This window comes from Vidua macroura, chromosome 20 (assembly GCF_024509145.1).
Source record: "Vidua macroura isolate BioBank_ID:100142 chromosome 20, ASM2450914v1, whole genome shotgun sequence".
Taxonomy (NCBI): Eukaryota; Metazoa; Chordata; class Aves; order Passeriformes; family Viduidae; genus Vidua; species Vidua macroura.
This window is the reverse complement of record NC_071590.1, coordinates 679,880-696,368: the sequence shown is the minus strand read 5'-3', so window position 1 is coordinate 696,368 and position 16,489 is coordinate 679,880. Positions and strand designations below refer to the sequence as shown.

Sequence of the window (16,489 nt, the reverse complement as noted above, 5' to 3'; positions counted from 1 at the left end):
TGTGGATTTTTTTTTTTTTTTTTTTTTTTTTTTTTTTTTTTTTTTGCTGAGTCTATCCTGGTTCTCGGGGTTTGGGAATAAATTATGACCCAGGAAAAAAAAAAAAAAAAAGGCCACACACAGAAAAAAAAAAAAAAAGAATACGTTTTATATGTATGCAAAACTGTGTATTTATGTCCGATAAACACAAAGATGTGTGAATATGCTGATGTGCTCAGAAATATATTTATTTACTAATATATTTATCCATGTACCCGTCTGCTGCCTGCGTTTGTTCTTTGTGCGTGGGGCTGCGCTGGCGGAGGAGCCCGCGGGGAGGGATCCCGGGATCCAGGGCCCGGCCGTGACAGAGCCCCCGCCCGCCGCGCCCGCTCGGGCCGGGGCGGATCCAGGGCCGGGGCGAGCTCGGAGCCGTTCTCGTTCCCGTTCCCGGGGTTGAATCCGGGGCCGGGGCGGGTCCGTTCCCGTTCTCGTTCCCGATCCCGGGGCGGATCCGTTCCCGGGGTGGATCCGGGGCCGGGGTGGATCCGTTCTCGTTCCTGTTCTCATTCTCGTTCCCGATCCCGGGGTGGATCCGGGGCCGGGGCGGGTCCGTTCCCGTTCCCGTTCCCGGCGTGGATCCGGGGCCGGGGCGGGTCCGTTCCCGTTCTCGTTCCCGTTCCCGTTCCCGGGGTGGATCCGGGGCCGGGGCGGGTCCGGGGCCGCGGCGCAGTCGCAGAATGAGACCCACGCAGCGATGGCCGCGATCTCGCTGGAGACCGTCCCCAAGGACTTGCGGCACCTGCGCGCCTGCCTGCTCTGCTCCCTCGTCAAGGTGGGACCGGCAAGGGGACAGGGACAGGGGCCGGCACAGGGACTGCTCCCCGCCGGCTCCGGACCTTCCTCCGCCCGGCCTAAGCCTTGCAGCCCCTACCGGGCCCTTCTCCCCGGCCACGGCACTCTCTGGCCCAGCCCCCTCACGTCGGCTCGGGCCTCCCCGACCCCGACCCTTCCCTGCGCTGGCTCTATTTCCTCTCGGCCCCGGCCCGAGCCTTTCTGCCCTTCCCGGCCCTTTCCCCGCCCGATCGGCCCTCCTTGTCCCGGCCCAGGCCCCCCTCCCCGGCCTGGACCTTCCGACCCCGGCCCGGCCTCCCCGCTCCTGCCACGGCCCTTTGACGCCCGGGCCTCTCTCCCTCCCCTGCCTCCTGCAGCCTCTTTCCGTCTGAGCACTTTCTGTCTGCCCCGGTCCTGGCCCTGAATCCTCCTTCTCGGGGTTTCCTCCCTTTTCCCAGCCCTGCGGCCACCCGGCTCCCAGCTGGTCCCAGTCTCTGACACCCGTCTTCCCTTAGACCATCGACCAGTTCGAGTACGATGGCTGTGACAACTGCGAAACGTATCTGCAGATGAAGGGCAACCGTGAGATGGTCTATGACTGCACCAGCTCCTCCTTTGATGGGTGAGTGGGGCTGGGCCTGGACGCAGTCCCCCAGGAGCCTGGGGACACTGAAGTGGCACTGTGGGGTCACCCAGCCAGGAGACATCCCCTCACTGCCATCCCTCCTGCAGGATCATCACCATGATGAGCCCTGAGGACAGCTGGGTCTCCAAGTGGCAGCGGATCAGTGAGTAATCTGGGAGCTGGAGATCCTTTCTCTGCAAACCCTTCTCAGGGGCAGTGGGAACTGCTGGTTGGGCTGTGGAAGGGGTTCTGCCCCCCCCCCCCGCCCCCCAGTGAGGGGACATCTGCACAGGTTGAGGATTCCCACTTGCTTGGCTGGTCCATGTGGGATAACTTGGGGTTTTATTTCCTGCAGGTACCTTCAAGCCAGGTGTCTATGCAGTGTCTGTGACTGGCCGCCTGCCCCAAGGTACCTGTGTGATGGAGTCAGGGTTTGGGGCTCTGAACACTGCACAGGGAACATGCCATGTGGGTGATGGGATCAGCAAAGGTGTGATACGATCAGCAAAGGGGACTGCGAGGAGTCACCTGCTGGACTGGAGAGGGAGTTTCAGGGTTCAGCACTGCACCTGCCAGAAGTTTATATTGTAAACTGCTGACTAAAGCCTGCTTATCAGAGGGAGAAACTGGGATTAATGAGTGATTCTGGAAAGTGGGCACATCTCAAACCATTCAGGTCCAGGATAACATGGAGTTTTGTTCATAGAAAAGGGTTTTGCAGGATGGGGTGCTGTTGTGGCAATCCCAGTGAGCACATCCCTCCTCCTGCACTAAGGACTTATGCCATGGTGGATTTGTGTGTTTACAAATGGAGTGGAGGGTACAGAGGATTTGCTTCTTCTCTGGAATGTAGGAAGGGCATCATCCATCCAGCTGAGTTCCTGCCCAGTATGTAGCCCCAGAGTAGACTCATAACCCAGGAGTGAATCCCAAACCCCTGTTGTGAAAGCTATGCCTGTGTCTGGAATCCCAGCTTTCTTATTTCTGACTGAGCCCTGTATTGGGAAGGAGCCAGAAACATCATGAGGCCGGAAGCTGAGGCCTTCTGACACAGCCCAGGCACATCTGAAATACCCAGGGTTAGGGTTTAAATGGGATATCGGGGAAAGGTTCTTCCCCCAGAGGATGGTGGGGCACTGCACAGGCTCCCCAGGGGATGGTCACAGCCCTAAGGCTGGCAGAGCTCGAGGAGTGTTTGCACACTGCTTCCAGGGATTAACAGGCTGGGATTGTTGGGGTGTCTGTGCAGGGCCAGGGGCTGGATTCCCATGATCCTTGTGCATCCCTCTCTTCCAACTCAGGATATTCCATGATTCTGTGAAATGAAGATGATTGTCCAGTTCTACATGACAGAATCACCAGATGTTCCTAGGGCTCCTCATTCCAGGAGAAGACTGAAATGTGTTTGTCTCCTTGCTGCAGGGATCGTCCGAGAGCTGAAGAGCCGTGGCGTGGCCTACAAGTCTCGGGACACAGCCATAAAAACCTGAAGGGCCCTTGTGCTGCCTGGAGATCCCAGTGCTGCGTGGAAGAGGCAGTGGGCACTGCTCCAAAACCTCTGAGCTTTATCCTGTAGGGAAGTGGGGCTGGACTCGGAGTGTGCTGGCTCAGCTCCCTTTGCTCAGTACCTCCAGACTCCACCACACCACAGACCACAGACATTTATCTGAGCCTTGACAGGGGGGAGGGTGTGAGTAGAGCTGGAAAAGTGTGTTTAATCATGATGCCCAAGCTTTTTTACAATTGGTGTGGGAAAGAGGGGATTTGGGAAATAGCTGTGTAAATAGTTCAATAAAACCCACTGCCTGACCAGGGCTGGGTCCAGCTGTCACTCTGTCACTGTTTTCACCACTGCAGGGTGGTGAGGTGTGGGGGCTCACACTCACCTCACCCTGCCTATACCACACTGTGGAGCCTGTGATTGTCACTGCTTGTGCCATGGGCCACATTCCTGCCTTGAGAGCAAGATCCTGCCCTGGCTGCACGAGGTGTCCTTCCATGTGGAAAACCTGCAGCTGCCAGCTGGATGGAGCAGATACAGTGATGGCCAGTGCTTCCTGTGGAGTTGGTTACATGGAGGTCACGGAGCCCTGGGCCTGCAGGCCCTGTACAAGGGATGGGGTAGCAGGACGGAGCTTCCAGGACCATCCACTGCCTGTTGCTTGGCTCCAGGACAGGCAGGGCAGGACGAGCCCACTGCTGGTGTGGTTGGGAGGCAGCACCAGGTCTTGCACATGGGTGGGGTGGACGAGCAAGGGTGGAAACACCCACCCAGCCTCCTATTCTGCAGATCTGACTGTTACAAGTGTCAGCTTAGTGTCTGTAACACTTGAACTCCTGAGGGATTTGGCCTTCTTTTTGAATTGCTATGTTTGAGTTCAGCATAACCCGTCCATGAAGAAGGGCGGAGTCCTCGATCAGTAGCTCTGTGAAATAACTTTTTTTTTTTTTTTCCCGAGATAATCCTGGAGCTGGAAAGCTCAAATTTTGTTTTCTGGAGACAAGTAACGGAAAACCATTAGAGCCTGAAAACTGCACTTGGTCTGGGATGAGAGCAGCTGCAGCACAGGGACTGGCTGAGGAGTGACACTCCCAGGAGTGCAGAGGTGATGCCCTCTCTGCACTGCTCTGGTTTGTAGAGCTGGCCATGAGAAATGAGTCCCAGGTGCCCCAGGTCAGACAGAGCATGGGCTCTGTGGAGATCTGGAGCAGAAATGTGGTGGGAGAAGCCTGGAGCACAGGGAGGCTGGAGGCAAAGGTGCCTTAAGCCACCTTTTGCATAGGCCCTTGCAGATGTGGTGCTGAAGTAATCAGTATTTTCTCAGTGCAGACCAGGGCCAAGTAAAGTCCTTGCTGGGCTCTGAGCTCCAGCAAACGTCTCCATGTGCAGGTCACCTTTTGTGGAAAGAGCTGAGAGCACATCAGCCCCTGGTCTGGGGATTGGACTCTCCTCTTCGGTAGAGGGAGCAGCAGGTTCAGTTCTGCAGTCAAAAGGGGGAGTTGACCATGACTTTCACACATCCCTGGTGAAATCAAAGCCCTTGAGTTGACTGGTGAATCATTCTTCAGGCTCGCTAGGTTGCAGTCTGTGCAGAAGATGGACCTTGAGAATTCCCAACAGGCCTGTGGGACAAGAGGTGTGACTGTCCCAGCAGCCCAGGGCCTGCCTCTGCAGGATGCTCGGGTTTAGGCATTCTGGGCATGCACCTCTGGGCCCTGGAGGGCAATTTTGGCCCAGCTGTGCCATGAGTGGCACAAGGTAACCTGGGATCCCCTCAGATGCATTCATCCCCTGTGGAATGGTCTGGGAAAGCTGCACCCAGGGCTGTCTGGGCAGCCTGATACATTCAGGATGGAAGGGGACAAGGAGGATGAGGTGGGTGGCTCTTTCTGCAGCTGGCTGGAGATGGTTTTGGGGGGCAAGGGTTTGGCTCCAGCCAGGGTGGGAGGATGTTGGATGACAGAGCCACCCCCCTGCCATGCCCAGCCCGGGGAGCCTCACGCTGGCAGTGCCACGGGGTGGCAGCACGGACTTGTGCTGGGGCTGGGGAACTGCTGGAGACCGACTGAGGCACAAGCTCCATTTTCTGCTGTTCCACAGCACCTTTCAATCCAACTGCCTTCCCCTGGCTGCAGGGAATGGCCATGCTGGAGCTGATTCAAGGCTGGAGACATATCAGGACCCAGGACCCTTGTCCCCTGGCCCATGACGCAAAGGAGGTGACGAGAGGGCTCTGCACAGGACCCTGAGCAGGATGGGCTTGTTTGACTGGGTTTGCTGTGGGGCTGAGGCTCCGTGGTTCTCATCTCCTTTCCTGGGAAATTGCAGTCACTGCTCAGGGCTGGGAACTTTGCTTAGGAAATTGTCCCCAGGAGCGGTGTGCACTGTCACTGTGCCTCTCGGGGAAACTGAGGGGGTTTGGAAACCCTGCAGAGACCTCACCCCTTGCTAGAAGCCCAAGTGCTCCAGGATATGTAGAGTTAAAACCGGCTGGAGCTGCAGTGCAGATGCAAAGGAGCCACCCCAGTGAGGAAAATGAAGGTGGTGGTCCTTGAAAGCTGCACCTCCTGTGCCTGTAGCGCTTCCTAGAACGCAGTGCCTCTCACCAGGCCAGCCCTGAGCCCATTCCCTGCGAGCTCCCTCACCGCCCACGCCAGGCCCGCAGCTCACACCACGCAACCCTGGTGACCCTCTGCTCCTGCAAGGCTCCCAAAAGCAGCCCTTCAGTGAGACTCCAGCCCCAGAGCTGTCTGGGTTTGTGCGAGCAAAAAAGCAAACGACGCGGAGACTTATTCGCTGCAAAAAGTAGGGCAGGGAGCTCTCACGTTGAAGAAACTGGAGGAAAAATGTGCAGCAGCAGCCAGAGTGGCAATCGGGAGAGAAAAGCGGCAACGGGCTGGGAGCTGAGATATGAGTCAGGACGGCTCCTCCCCCTGCACCAAATGACGCTCAAATGTTTCAGCTAGGCCTGAAAATGCTGCAGGTTTGGCACCCCGAGGAGCCTGGGAGCTCTAGGCGGCAGGGCCAGGGCAGCCCCGGCAGCGGGGCAGGAAACACGAGCCACTGGATTTCGTGCGGATTTTGAGAACCGATACCCCGGCTCTCCCTGCGGACGAGAAAAGCGACTTTCCAAACCGCAGAGCCCTCGGTGCCTCTGTAGAGGCAGCTGCCGGGAAATGCCTGTCCCCACCTGCGCGGGGCCCCTCCGGTGCTGCCCGGGGACAGGGACCTGCCCACAGCCGGGTCAAGGCGGCCCTCGGCCTCTCACTTGGGCCACCTGGGCTTCAGGTGAGGGGGGCCATGTACGAGAGCACTTTGGACCCTGCCCGGGGGGCCGAGGCAGGGTGATCTCCCCATTCTGCCCCCGGGGCTGCTCTGTGCCTGGTACATCGAGGTGCTGCTGGCACTGGCAGCAGCATCACGGAATCATGGAATGCTTTGGGCTGGAAGGAACTTTAAAGACCGTCTCGTTCCCTGCCTTGCCATGGCCAGGGACACCTTCCACTGTCCCAGGCTGCTCCAAGACCTGTCCAGCCTGGCCTTGGACACTTGCAGGGATCCAAGGGCAGCCACAGCTGCTCTGGGCACCCTGTGCCACAGCCTCACCACCCTCACAGGGTAGAATTCTTTCCCAATATCCCATCTAACCCAGGCCTTTGTAAATTGTCTCTCTCCATCTTTCCTGTAATTTCCCTTCAGGTACTGGAAGCCCATAGTTAGGTCACCCTGAAGCTTCCTTTTCCATGCTGAACAATTCAAATTCTCTCAGCCTTTCCTGATAGGAGAGGTGCTCCTACTCTCTGAGAATCATTCCTGCTTTGCTCTAAATCCACTTTCACCTGCTTCACTGGCTCCCAGTGTGGACTTGGACTTTCCCAAGTGCCTTTTGGCCACCCTGTGTGCCTGGGGGAACTGGTTACCTCAGGGATGTGGAAACCCTTGGACACAGGTGGAAAAAAAAAGCCCCAAACAGACCCCAGCTTAATACAAAACTGTTTTCCTTGGAAACTGGCTGAGGAGACCTTGGCAGGTGGAGGTGATGGGGAAGATGACCTGAGTTGTCCTGGTACCTGGAGTGAAATGCTGCTGTAGTGAGATTGGCAAAGCCTGAGGCATGCCAGGAATGGGTGCCCCATCCTGCCTGTCACCTCCATGTTGGGGCACATGGGCAGAAGCCATCGAGGCCCCTGTGTCTGATGTGGTGGGGAGAAGAGGCGCCCAGGGCCAGATATGAGCAGCAGCAGGAGGGGGGCAGGTTTTTTTGGGGGGGAGGTGGGGAGGGGGCAAGCTGCAAGAGCTCTCAAAGCATGGCAGGAACAGGGCCCAGCTGCCACATGTCCAACCCAAGGGATCCCTGGTGCACTGGAATGGAGGCAGGTGGGCAAGGAACTGGGACATGCTCCCTGCTCCGTGGATCTGTGAGGAAACAGGGAGCTCCAATGCCTGATGGGTCCTCTGGGTGCTTTCCCCTCAGGAACTGCAGTGGAAGGAGGAGGCTCTGCCTTCTGAAGGGGAGAGACCGGTGGGTTGCTGACAGAGGCCTGAAAAGGGCACCTGGAAGTAGAACCTTGTAGCCCTTGTAGCTCAGGGCTGTCTGCAAAGAGCCCTAAACTGCTTCATGATGCATACCTCCAAACCCACGGGTTTGCCCACAGAGTTGGGGTTCTGGAGTCTGGTGGGGAGTCCCAACATTCCTCTAGACTGAGCTCTTTCACCTTCCTAGTCTATTCCATCATGAGAAGAGAGATGCAGAGGGTTGGGAGGGACAGAGTGGAGTCTCAGCTCGGTAGTGGAGGTGGCTGGGGGTGCTGAGGACACATTTCCTGAGGGCACATGGCAAAGTGAGACCACAGCTGAAGTCCAAGGAGGGATTTGAGAATCTGATGGTATCTCCCCATCCGAGCTGTCCCAGACCTCCTGATGCATCCCAGGTGGCACTTGTCCTTCCCTCCTGCTGGCCAGCTGCGTGTCACCCAGACTGATGCTGGTGCTGAGCTGGAAGGAGCTTTTCCCCTCCAAGGGAATGGTCCTTCTGCATGGGCAGTTGCAGAAGAACCACTGAGTGCCCAAACAGAGCCCTGGGACTTGTTTTGGGAAGGGACATTGCACCTCTGGTCCCCAAACAGACCAGGTGTGTGGTAGAGGGCAACACATTCCAGCGGCTGCAGGATGCATCCCCTTGGCTGCGTGGGGGCTTTGGAACTGCATAGCTGGCCTGGAAAGGCGCTGGAAAGGTTTCATCAATGCCAGCTTCGGGGAGATGCTTCCTGGCAGCCCCGAGTGCCTGTCCCCCCTCCTCCATGTCTCTCGCCCTCAGAGATGCTCAGCTATTCCTGCCCCTTGTCTTGGAGGGGCAACAAGGGGTGAGGGTTTGTCACCAGGGAGCTCAGCCCTACACCTCCTGAGCCCATCCTGCCCTGTGAAATCCACAGCCCAGCCTCGTGGTTCTCATCCCTCCTTTCCAGTATCCCTGCTGGGCTCCGTCCCACAGCACCCTCATCCCAGGAAGAGGGGGAAGCAGGAGTCGCCCATCTGCAGCAGCGGATGCTGTGGGGGCGCGCAGCGCCCCGGACCATGGGGTCCCCTTCCCCCACCTGCGTGGCCGGCGGCAGCCGGGGCCACGGAAAGCGACGGAGCAGCCCCGGCCCCGGCCCCGGCCCAACCGCCCCGCGCCCGCCATTGGCGCAGCCGGGCCGCGATTTTTTCCATATATGGGCAAATCCAGAGCCATGTCCCCCGCCCGCCCGCGTCACTTCGCCTTTTTGAGGTTTCCCTTCGCGCTCTCATTTGCCTCCCGCCCGCTGCCTCCCCGGCCCGGCAGTTTCTGGTTGAGTCACTTTTAACGGCCCCGCTCCTGCCCGGCCTCCGGGACACCGGCGAGGAACGGGCAGGGGCGTGGGGCTGCGAGCACTCGGGGACCTCCTGAACATCCCGCTCAGGGCCTCATCCCGAGCCCGGTGGGGAAACTGGGCTCGGCCCACGCCAGTAGCACAGTCCTTCTTTTGGGTGCAGAGGCGACCTCTCTCAGCCGTGCCCCAAATGCTGCAGTTCTTCCTTGAAGGTTTGCCGTGATGGTGGCAGACGATGCTCTTCCCATCCAAAAAGCTCTCGGGGCAGTGCTTGGCACTCCTGATTTTTTGGTGCTGCAGATGTGCCTAGCATCTGCTCTCCTGGAGAGAGAGGGCTCAGAGCCCTCTGTCCCGGGGGTCTTTTAGGAGGTCACCCTTTGCACTGTCAAGCAGAGAGAGCCGTGGCCCCTGCCCCATGCCTCTGTCCTGTGTTCTCAGAGGGACATGGTATCATTAGGCTTCAGTGTGAACAGTGGCCTGGCCGAGATACTGCGGCTCCTTTGGAGCCTGGCCAGGAGATGCTACAGCTTGGCTGTGCAGCCAGTGGCTCACCTGGCCACTTTCCCGCTGGCCCCAGGGAAGTGGAGGTGGATCAGGGAGAGTTTGGGTGAGACCACCCTGTTCCTCCTTCTCCTCCTCCTCCACAAGGTGCCAGTTGGATGGAAGCCATGAGGAGCTGCATGGAGCCATGGGGTGCTGGATGGAGCCATGGGGAGCTGCATGGATGGGAATCACATGGGCGTGGGGGGGCAGCTGCCTGTCCCCACTACCGAGCAGGGTTCACAGGCCAGGCTGGGGCACGGGCAGGAGCTCATCTCCCAGCCCTGGGGCTGAGGGCAGCACTTCCCCTGCCGGCAGTGAGCGCCACAACCGCAGGCGAGGAGGGGAAGTTGCTGCAAGGCCGATAAGAAATATCAGCGCTTTCGCAGTGCCTCGGCTGCACAGCCCGACAAGGGCCCTTCCCCCTGCCCAGCGCTGGGCCCAGCAGCGCCGCTGCCCCGGCCTCGGGCTCCTGTTCCCCTGTGCTCCCCGATACTGGAGAGTTACTGGAAAAGGAACAGCCCTGCGGGCAGAAGGGGACCTCGGTGCTGCAGGGTGGCAACGCACCCGTGGTGCTCCGTGCACAGGAAATCTTGGGGTGCGTGGCAGTGTCTGACCTGCATCCGGGTGCCCTGAGACAAGGGCAGGGGAAGGCAGAGTGGGGGAGTGGTGCCTTGGGGGGTCATGGTTTGTCTCAGGGAGCTGCACCCCAGGGTCCATCAGCAAGCCCCTGGGAGACACTGAGCAGGTGGGCAGAGTATGGAGAGGGGCCTTGGGAATGCTGGGGAACAGATAATCTCATGAGGTTCCCAGGGGAGGAAACACAGCTGTTTCAGCCTCCCCCGACCCCAAAAAGCTCCTGGAGCTCCTTCAGACTGACATGAGTGGAGCAGGACCAAATGATGCAGAGCCAAGGGCTGGAATAGGAATTCCCACAGCCTTGTTTGCCAGCCAGTAAAATTAACCAGTGGCTGGGGAATGTGGTAAGTTCATCATCAGTTGGAGACTTTCAGAGACCTCATCAGAACCCAAGGAACCAGATCTGCTGATTTCTTCCTTTCTGAGACCCATGCAGGCAGAAGGAAACCAGCCCAGGACCCAAAATGTCATATCCCCCATCTGTGCTGGGCTGGGGAAAGAGGAAGCGTTGCCTCCCCCCACTTCTCTGCTGGGAAAGCGCCTGTGGCCCCTCTGCATGGCCCCTCAGCAGCACAGGCAGGTGCTGGGCAGGGCTCTGCTAGGGACCCCATTTTGGGAAGGCTCAGCTTCCTCCCTGCTGTCATCCTGCACATCCCCAGCTCTGGCCACGTGCTTCGCTCTCCCCTGACATGTTGTCCTTGGGTGCAGTCTCCCCCAGCCGCCTCTGTTCGGAAATATTTTCATCCTGCTTTGCCCCGTGGTTAGCCTCAAACTCAGGTTTCTTCACTTGGGCCCAACTTCTCACCCTGTCCCCTACTCCCAGCCTGCAGTATTTACCAGGGACCAGTTTGTCATCAGCCAGAAGCGTGGCCTTGACCCTGGATCACAGGGCGAAAGTCCCTCAGCAGCACCTTTGGGGCCACATCTCTCTCTGGTTGCCCCCCAAAAGGCTCCTTTCTTTGCTGTAAGAGTGTAGTTGCCTATCTCGTGTACAGTTTTCACCCCTTGTGATGGCACCCACCACTGCTGAGGAGTGTCCCATGGCACCTGAGGTGGCTGATGGCACTGGGGGATGTCTCCAGTATGGTCTCTGGGTTGGCAACAATCTGCTCTCAGGCACAGGGTGGGATTGTTGTGGTGTCCTGTGCAGGACGAGGAGCTGGATTTGATCTTTGTGAATCCCTTCCAAATGAGGATATTCTGTGGTTCACACCAAAAATGATATTTACATGTTTCAGGCCCTTAGGAGGGCCAGTCTGGGAGGCACCTGAAGTCACCTGGCATCAGGAGGTCACCCCATGGACCCAGCCTGCACATGGTAGCCTCTGCCATGGATGAATGGTTGCCTACCACAGGCCCCTGGCGAGGCAGCACAATGCTCCTGGACTCAGAGCTGCCAAAAGGGCCCTGGGGAGACATCACCAAGAGCACTTCCATTCTTTGCTGAATTTCTCTCCAGCACAGGGAACACAGTGTCCCCAGCCCCATGACCATAAGGGATGGAGACGGGCACAGGGCCAGGGAAGGGTGGGAGACAGGGCAGCCCTTGGTGGCCCAAGGCACAGGGTTCTGATTGTTTTTTCCACTGAAACTTCCACCAGCCTTGGTTTGGAAAGGGCTTCCCAGCCAATTCCCTCTCTCCTAAAAGCCTCCTTTTCCTGCTGCCATCAGCACACATGCAGCTCAAGTCAAATCACTTCTGTCTGTGCTGCTGCCTGGTTATTTTTGGCTTTGCTCTTCCCCTGCCTCTTGCAAACCTCACCAGTACCGTTTTTTATACATTTCTGCCCAGATTATCAATGTAGAGAGTGAATTGCATTAGCCTAAAAAGAAGCCTTTGGCAGAGGCACATGAAAACCAGTGCAGGGACAGACATGGCCCCATTTATAGTCACTTTTGGGGATTTAATTTGTAGGGTTTGATCTAGTTTAGTGGTGGGCTTACCCTGGCACTGGGATGGGGTGGTGCTAGCTGTGCAAAATCCTCCTGCTCTGTGTCCCAGCACCATCCCAGTGCCGTCACTGGGGCCATTGTGACCTGGATGTGCCAACCTCCAAACCCAGCTTTCGGTTTTCTTTGCGGGGCCTCACATCCCTGTTGGTCTCTACAGCTGCCCAGGGCCAGGGGAAGTTTGGTGCTGCTGAGCCCTGAGGGGGTGAGAGGCTCCAGGAAGCCGCTTGCGCCATGTGTTTCCTAAAGCAAGGTTTAGGGACTGTGACTCGCTGGCACCTGTGTGCCCACTGCTTCACCCCAATGACCAGGCAGCCCATGAGTCTTGCAGCCCCTGCCACGGACTGCTAGACCCTCCATGGGCAGGAACTGCCCCCAGCTAGGATGGAGTGAGGGGCCACAGTGCAGCTGAGCAGCCGTGGGAGGTGGATTCAGTTACTGTCACCCTGTGCAAACACCTCTTTTTTTTTTTCCCCTTTCTTTCTTTCTTTCTTCTTCTTTTTTTTTTTTTTTTTGTACAAACATGTTTGTCGCTGTCAGCAGCAAAGCCCATGAGAGCGTAACTGGCTGGTGCTTCCTGGCCCGGTGCTGGGCCGGCTGCGGTTGGGCTGCGGGGTGGTGCTGGGTGGGACCGGCACCGTTATCTGCTCCGCAGCGACGGCTCTTCCTGTGGTGGGGCCACGTGGGCAGGATGGGGTTAAAAGCAGCCCCGCGCCCCACAGGGGCCCATTGCTCCCCAGCCAGCACCCCATGCAGCACCCCACGACACCAGCAGCGGCACCCAGCACGGGCCACCAGCACCTGGCTTGGACCACCAGCACCTGGCACTCACCTCCATGGCCGGTGTGGGCCACCGGCACCTGCGTGGGTCGCCCACACCCAGCGTGGGCCATCGGCACCCAGTGAGAGCCGTCCGCAGCCGACCCGGTAACAGGACCCAGCGAGGCGCCCGCGCGGTGCTGGGGGAGCAGCGTGGGCCGTCCAGGGGTGCTGGCAGCCGTGGCTCCGGTGCCGCCGCGAGGGGGGCAGTGGGTGCTGGGGGCCGATGACAGGTAAGGGGGGCACAGCGGGGTGGCAGGGAAGGAGGTGCCGTGCTGGCAGGCGGGCAGAGGCGGGAAGTGCCCAAAGCAGAAGTAACACCCAGGGAGTTTCTGGCGGCAGCCAGGACGGGACCGGGTGGACGTGGAGGCTGGTGTGGCAGGTGAGGCTCTTGGGGCTGGGTGGTCTCAGTCGTGGGGACCTGCGGGTGACCCCAAAGGGCTGTGGGGGCATCCAAAGGATCTCCGTGTGTGTGGCAGATGGAGTGAGGGGGCTTCCAAGCGGAGCGCCAGGACCTGGAGCTCCTGTGACCTCTGGGCAGGGATGGAGCAAGGGGGACTTCAGTATAGGATGGGAGAACAAGGAGGGTCCCCATGAGGACATTTCAAGAAGGACCCATTGCCATAGGATCTCCACCACGGCGACAAGGCAGTGCAGGGGGTCCCCGTCATGCAGATGGCATTTGCCGTGGGCTCGCCACCACAGGGACGAGGTAAAGGAGCCCTCTGTGGGCCAGGATGCCATTTAAGTGCGGTCCCCTCATGGGGACATGGCATGGTGGGCCCTCTGTGATGCAGATGGGATTTGAGGGACAAGGATGGAGTTTGAGGTGGGATCTCACCCCTGGGGTCCAGACATGGGCGTCCTCTGAGACCGGGGTGGGGTCTGAAGGGCAGCAATGGAGCTCAAGGTGGAATTTCCCCTATGGGGACAAGGCAAGGGGGTCCTTTGGGAATGCCATGGGAGGTGGAGGTGTCCCCATGGGGTCAAAGCAAACGCATCCTCTGTGCCTAGGATGAGGTTTGAGAGAGGGTGATGGGGTTTGCAATGTGGACCAGGCATTAAAAGCAGGGACGGGGCATTTGGGTTCTCTGTGACCAAGATGGGGTCTGATGTGGGGTCCTTCCTTTGGGAATGAGTCAAAACTGTCCCCTATGACCAGGATGAGGTATTAAGTGGCCTCCCTGCCTTGGGGAAAAAGTGAGGGCGTCCCCTGTGCCCAGGACAGGGCTCGAGGTGGGACTGTGGGGTATGAGGTAGGGTCTCACCCATGGGTAAAAGGTGAGGATGTTCCCTGTGCTCAGGATGGGGGTTTTGGGGGGACAAGGGAGGGCAAGGCAGGATCTCCCCCTGGGATAAGGATGTCCCCCATGCTTGGAATGGCTCCTAGGAGGTGACACTGCCGTAGGCTCTCTGTCCTGGGGCTAGACCAGACCTGCCATTTACGTCTGTGGCCACACCAAGGCCAGAGGTGCCCCATGGCAGGGCCACGTGGGGTGTGGCAGTGGCCCCATGCGGGGGAAGGAGCTGCACGCCGGAGGAGAGCGGCCGCCGACAGCGACTGAGAGACAGTGCAGTCACCCATAAAGTAGAAAGCACTACTAAACAGCACTGCAGGGTGTAGTGTTTCCTACTTTATGGATGAGTGTACTGTGGGCTACGGAGAAGAGAGCACGGAGCAGCGCCGGACCCACGAGCCCATCGGGAGCCGCCGTGGGCCAAGAGTGCCAATGGGCTCTGCCTGGCTCACAGCACCCACCCAGAGCTTCAGCACCCTCCCGGGGATGCTCTGCTTGTCTCCACGTGTCTCCCTGGCACCTGGCATGGCCACGTGGGCAGGAAGGGCCAACGCAGTGTCCCATGAGTGCCACTGAAAGGACCCTCCCATTGGAGTGAGCCTCGCACTGAGAGGCCAGGTAGGCAGCAAAGCCTCCCATGTACATTTTTTCCCCCATCTTCATTTTCCACGTGGTGAAGCCCTGGGATGAGCTGGGCAGTGGCAGCCACATGGAGCATGGGAGGCAAAGTGGAGTTCCTGGTGATTGCTGGGTTCAGCGGGGTGAGGGACTGCTAAATAAAACTCTTTTGATATTGACTTGTGGATTTTTTTATGCAATTCCTGAGAACTGGGGAAAAGCCCTTTGCTTGTGCCCAGGGCCACATGTAGTGGGGTCATTCCGGATTTGGAGCCTTGGGGAGCCTGGGGGACATCACAGATGGGGGTGGCGGCCGGCAAATCTCAGCCCATTGGCACAGGACTGTCCCCTTCAGTCCCTCGAGGGTCACCGCAAAGCTGCTGTGTCCCATGGCAGCCCCAACCATGGTCACGAGGCCATGTGAAGCCAAAACATCCTCCTACAATCCCAGTCTCCCTCCATCCACATGCCCCTGGCCTGTGTTTCCTGGGGGTCTAAAACCAACCCAGCTTCCACAGAGGAGGTTTGGTCCTTGTTCCCAAATGTCAGCTCCCAAAACCCCTTCAGGCATCGTCCTTTTGTCTTTGACTCCCCATGTTCTGCCTGTGGAAGAGAGCATCTAAAAATAGTAGGAAAAAATATTAAAAATACTTTTTTTTTTTAAACCAAATGTCAGTGGAAAGTTTTTGCATTTTGTAAAACTTCTTATGCCGGTCTCAGGATCATCTGGGGGGGTTTATTGAGTTTGTGGTATTTTTCTTTCACTGAGCTGTCTGGAAAGGACTGGGGTGACTTACTTCTTGCTGTCCCAGCTTTCCCATGTTCCCTGGCTTTGTGTCTGTTCAAAGGGGATGTGGAAGGAAAAAAAAAATCAAATCAAAACTGTCGTCATGGTCACAAGGAGACAAGTTTTTAAACAGTAAAAACGAAAAAGGGCTAAAAAAAACCCCAAGCAGCCACTGCGGACTGCCCTGAGCAGCTTTCGGTTTGTGAGCACTGGGAGGAAAAAGCAAGTTCACATTTTTAACATGCAAAAGCTTTGAAAAGTTACCTCCTAATAACGTGCATTCAAGTATTTGGAAGGACAAATATCCACTTTTCATGCCCAAGGTCTATTGTGGTTATAGATACTACTCAGTGGTCACTGCTGAGAGAGACAGTTGGAAAGGTGGTTCTTGCTAAGAGCAGCAAAACTGCTATTTTTTCCTGTTTTTATAAAATAAAACCCTCCATTTTTTTCAAGCCCTCCCTCCATCCTGAAGGCGTTTGAGCAGGTTACTGCGAGGAAACGTGTCCCATCCCTGTTGGGGTGAGCTCCCAGTCTCCACAGGACCTCGCTATGTTCATCTGTTCCCTGGCTGATGCCACACAGACTGACCCAGAAATGCCCTGAGCAGGGCAGGCTCTGGGGCTGAGACCCCTCTGGGGGCGGTGGGGGGTGCGGGTGTCCATCCCACAGCTCTTAGGATGGCTCTGGAAGGGCTGTAGGGACTGACAGCCCAGCCAGGCTCTTGCCAGGCTCTCCCGCCCGGCCCCAGTGCCTGAACTAGTGTTGCTACGCCACGCCACACTGTCCATGGCTACCAGGGCTGGGGCTTACTGTGACCCCTGGCAGGGCCAGCCCAGCACATTCCTTTTCTAGGTTATTTTTAACAGGAGTTCCATCCCAGTGCTGCTCCAGAGTGTGGAGCCATTCCCTGCCAGTGTCCATGTGCTGCTGGGGATGGCAGGATCAGGGGGAATGTGGCCATGTGCCTCTCCTCCTTGGAGCTGCTCCAGGACACATCAGACCTCAGGCTCAGGAAGTGGAAATGGGAGCTGGAGGGCTCTGCTGGCA

At 57.9% G+C, this 16,489-nt stretch overlaps 1 protein-coding gene across 1 annotated transcript; it reads left to right on the top strand.

The window, feature by feature from the left end:
* The first annotated feature begins 597 nt into the window (after nt 1–597).
* Nucleotides 598–3,252, top strand: SUPT4H1 (SPT4 homolog, DSIF elongation factor subunit). The gene is made up of 5 exons (XM_053995919.1): nt 598–814; nt 1,329–1,435; nt 1,546–1,601; nt 1,794–1,847; nt 2,861–3,252. The coding sequence occupies exons 1-5, from the start codon at nt 737–739 to the stop codon at nt 2,926–2,928; spliced, it is 363 nt and encodes a 120-aa protein (XP_053851894.1). The 5' UTR covers nt 598–736; the 3' UTR covers nt 2,929–3,252.
* The last annotated feature ends 13,237 nt before the right edge of the window (nt 3,253–16,489 follow it).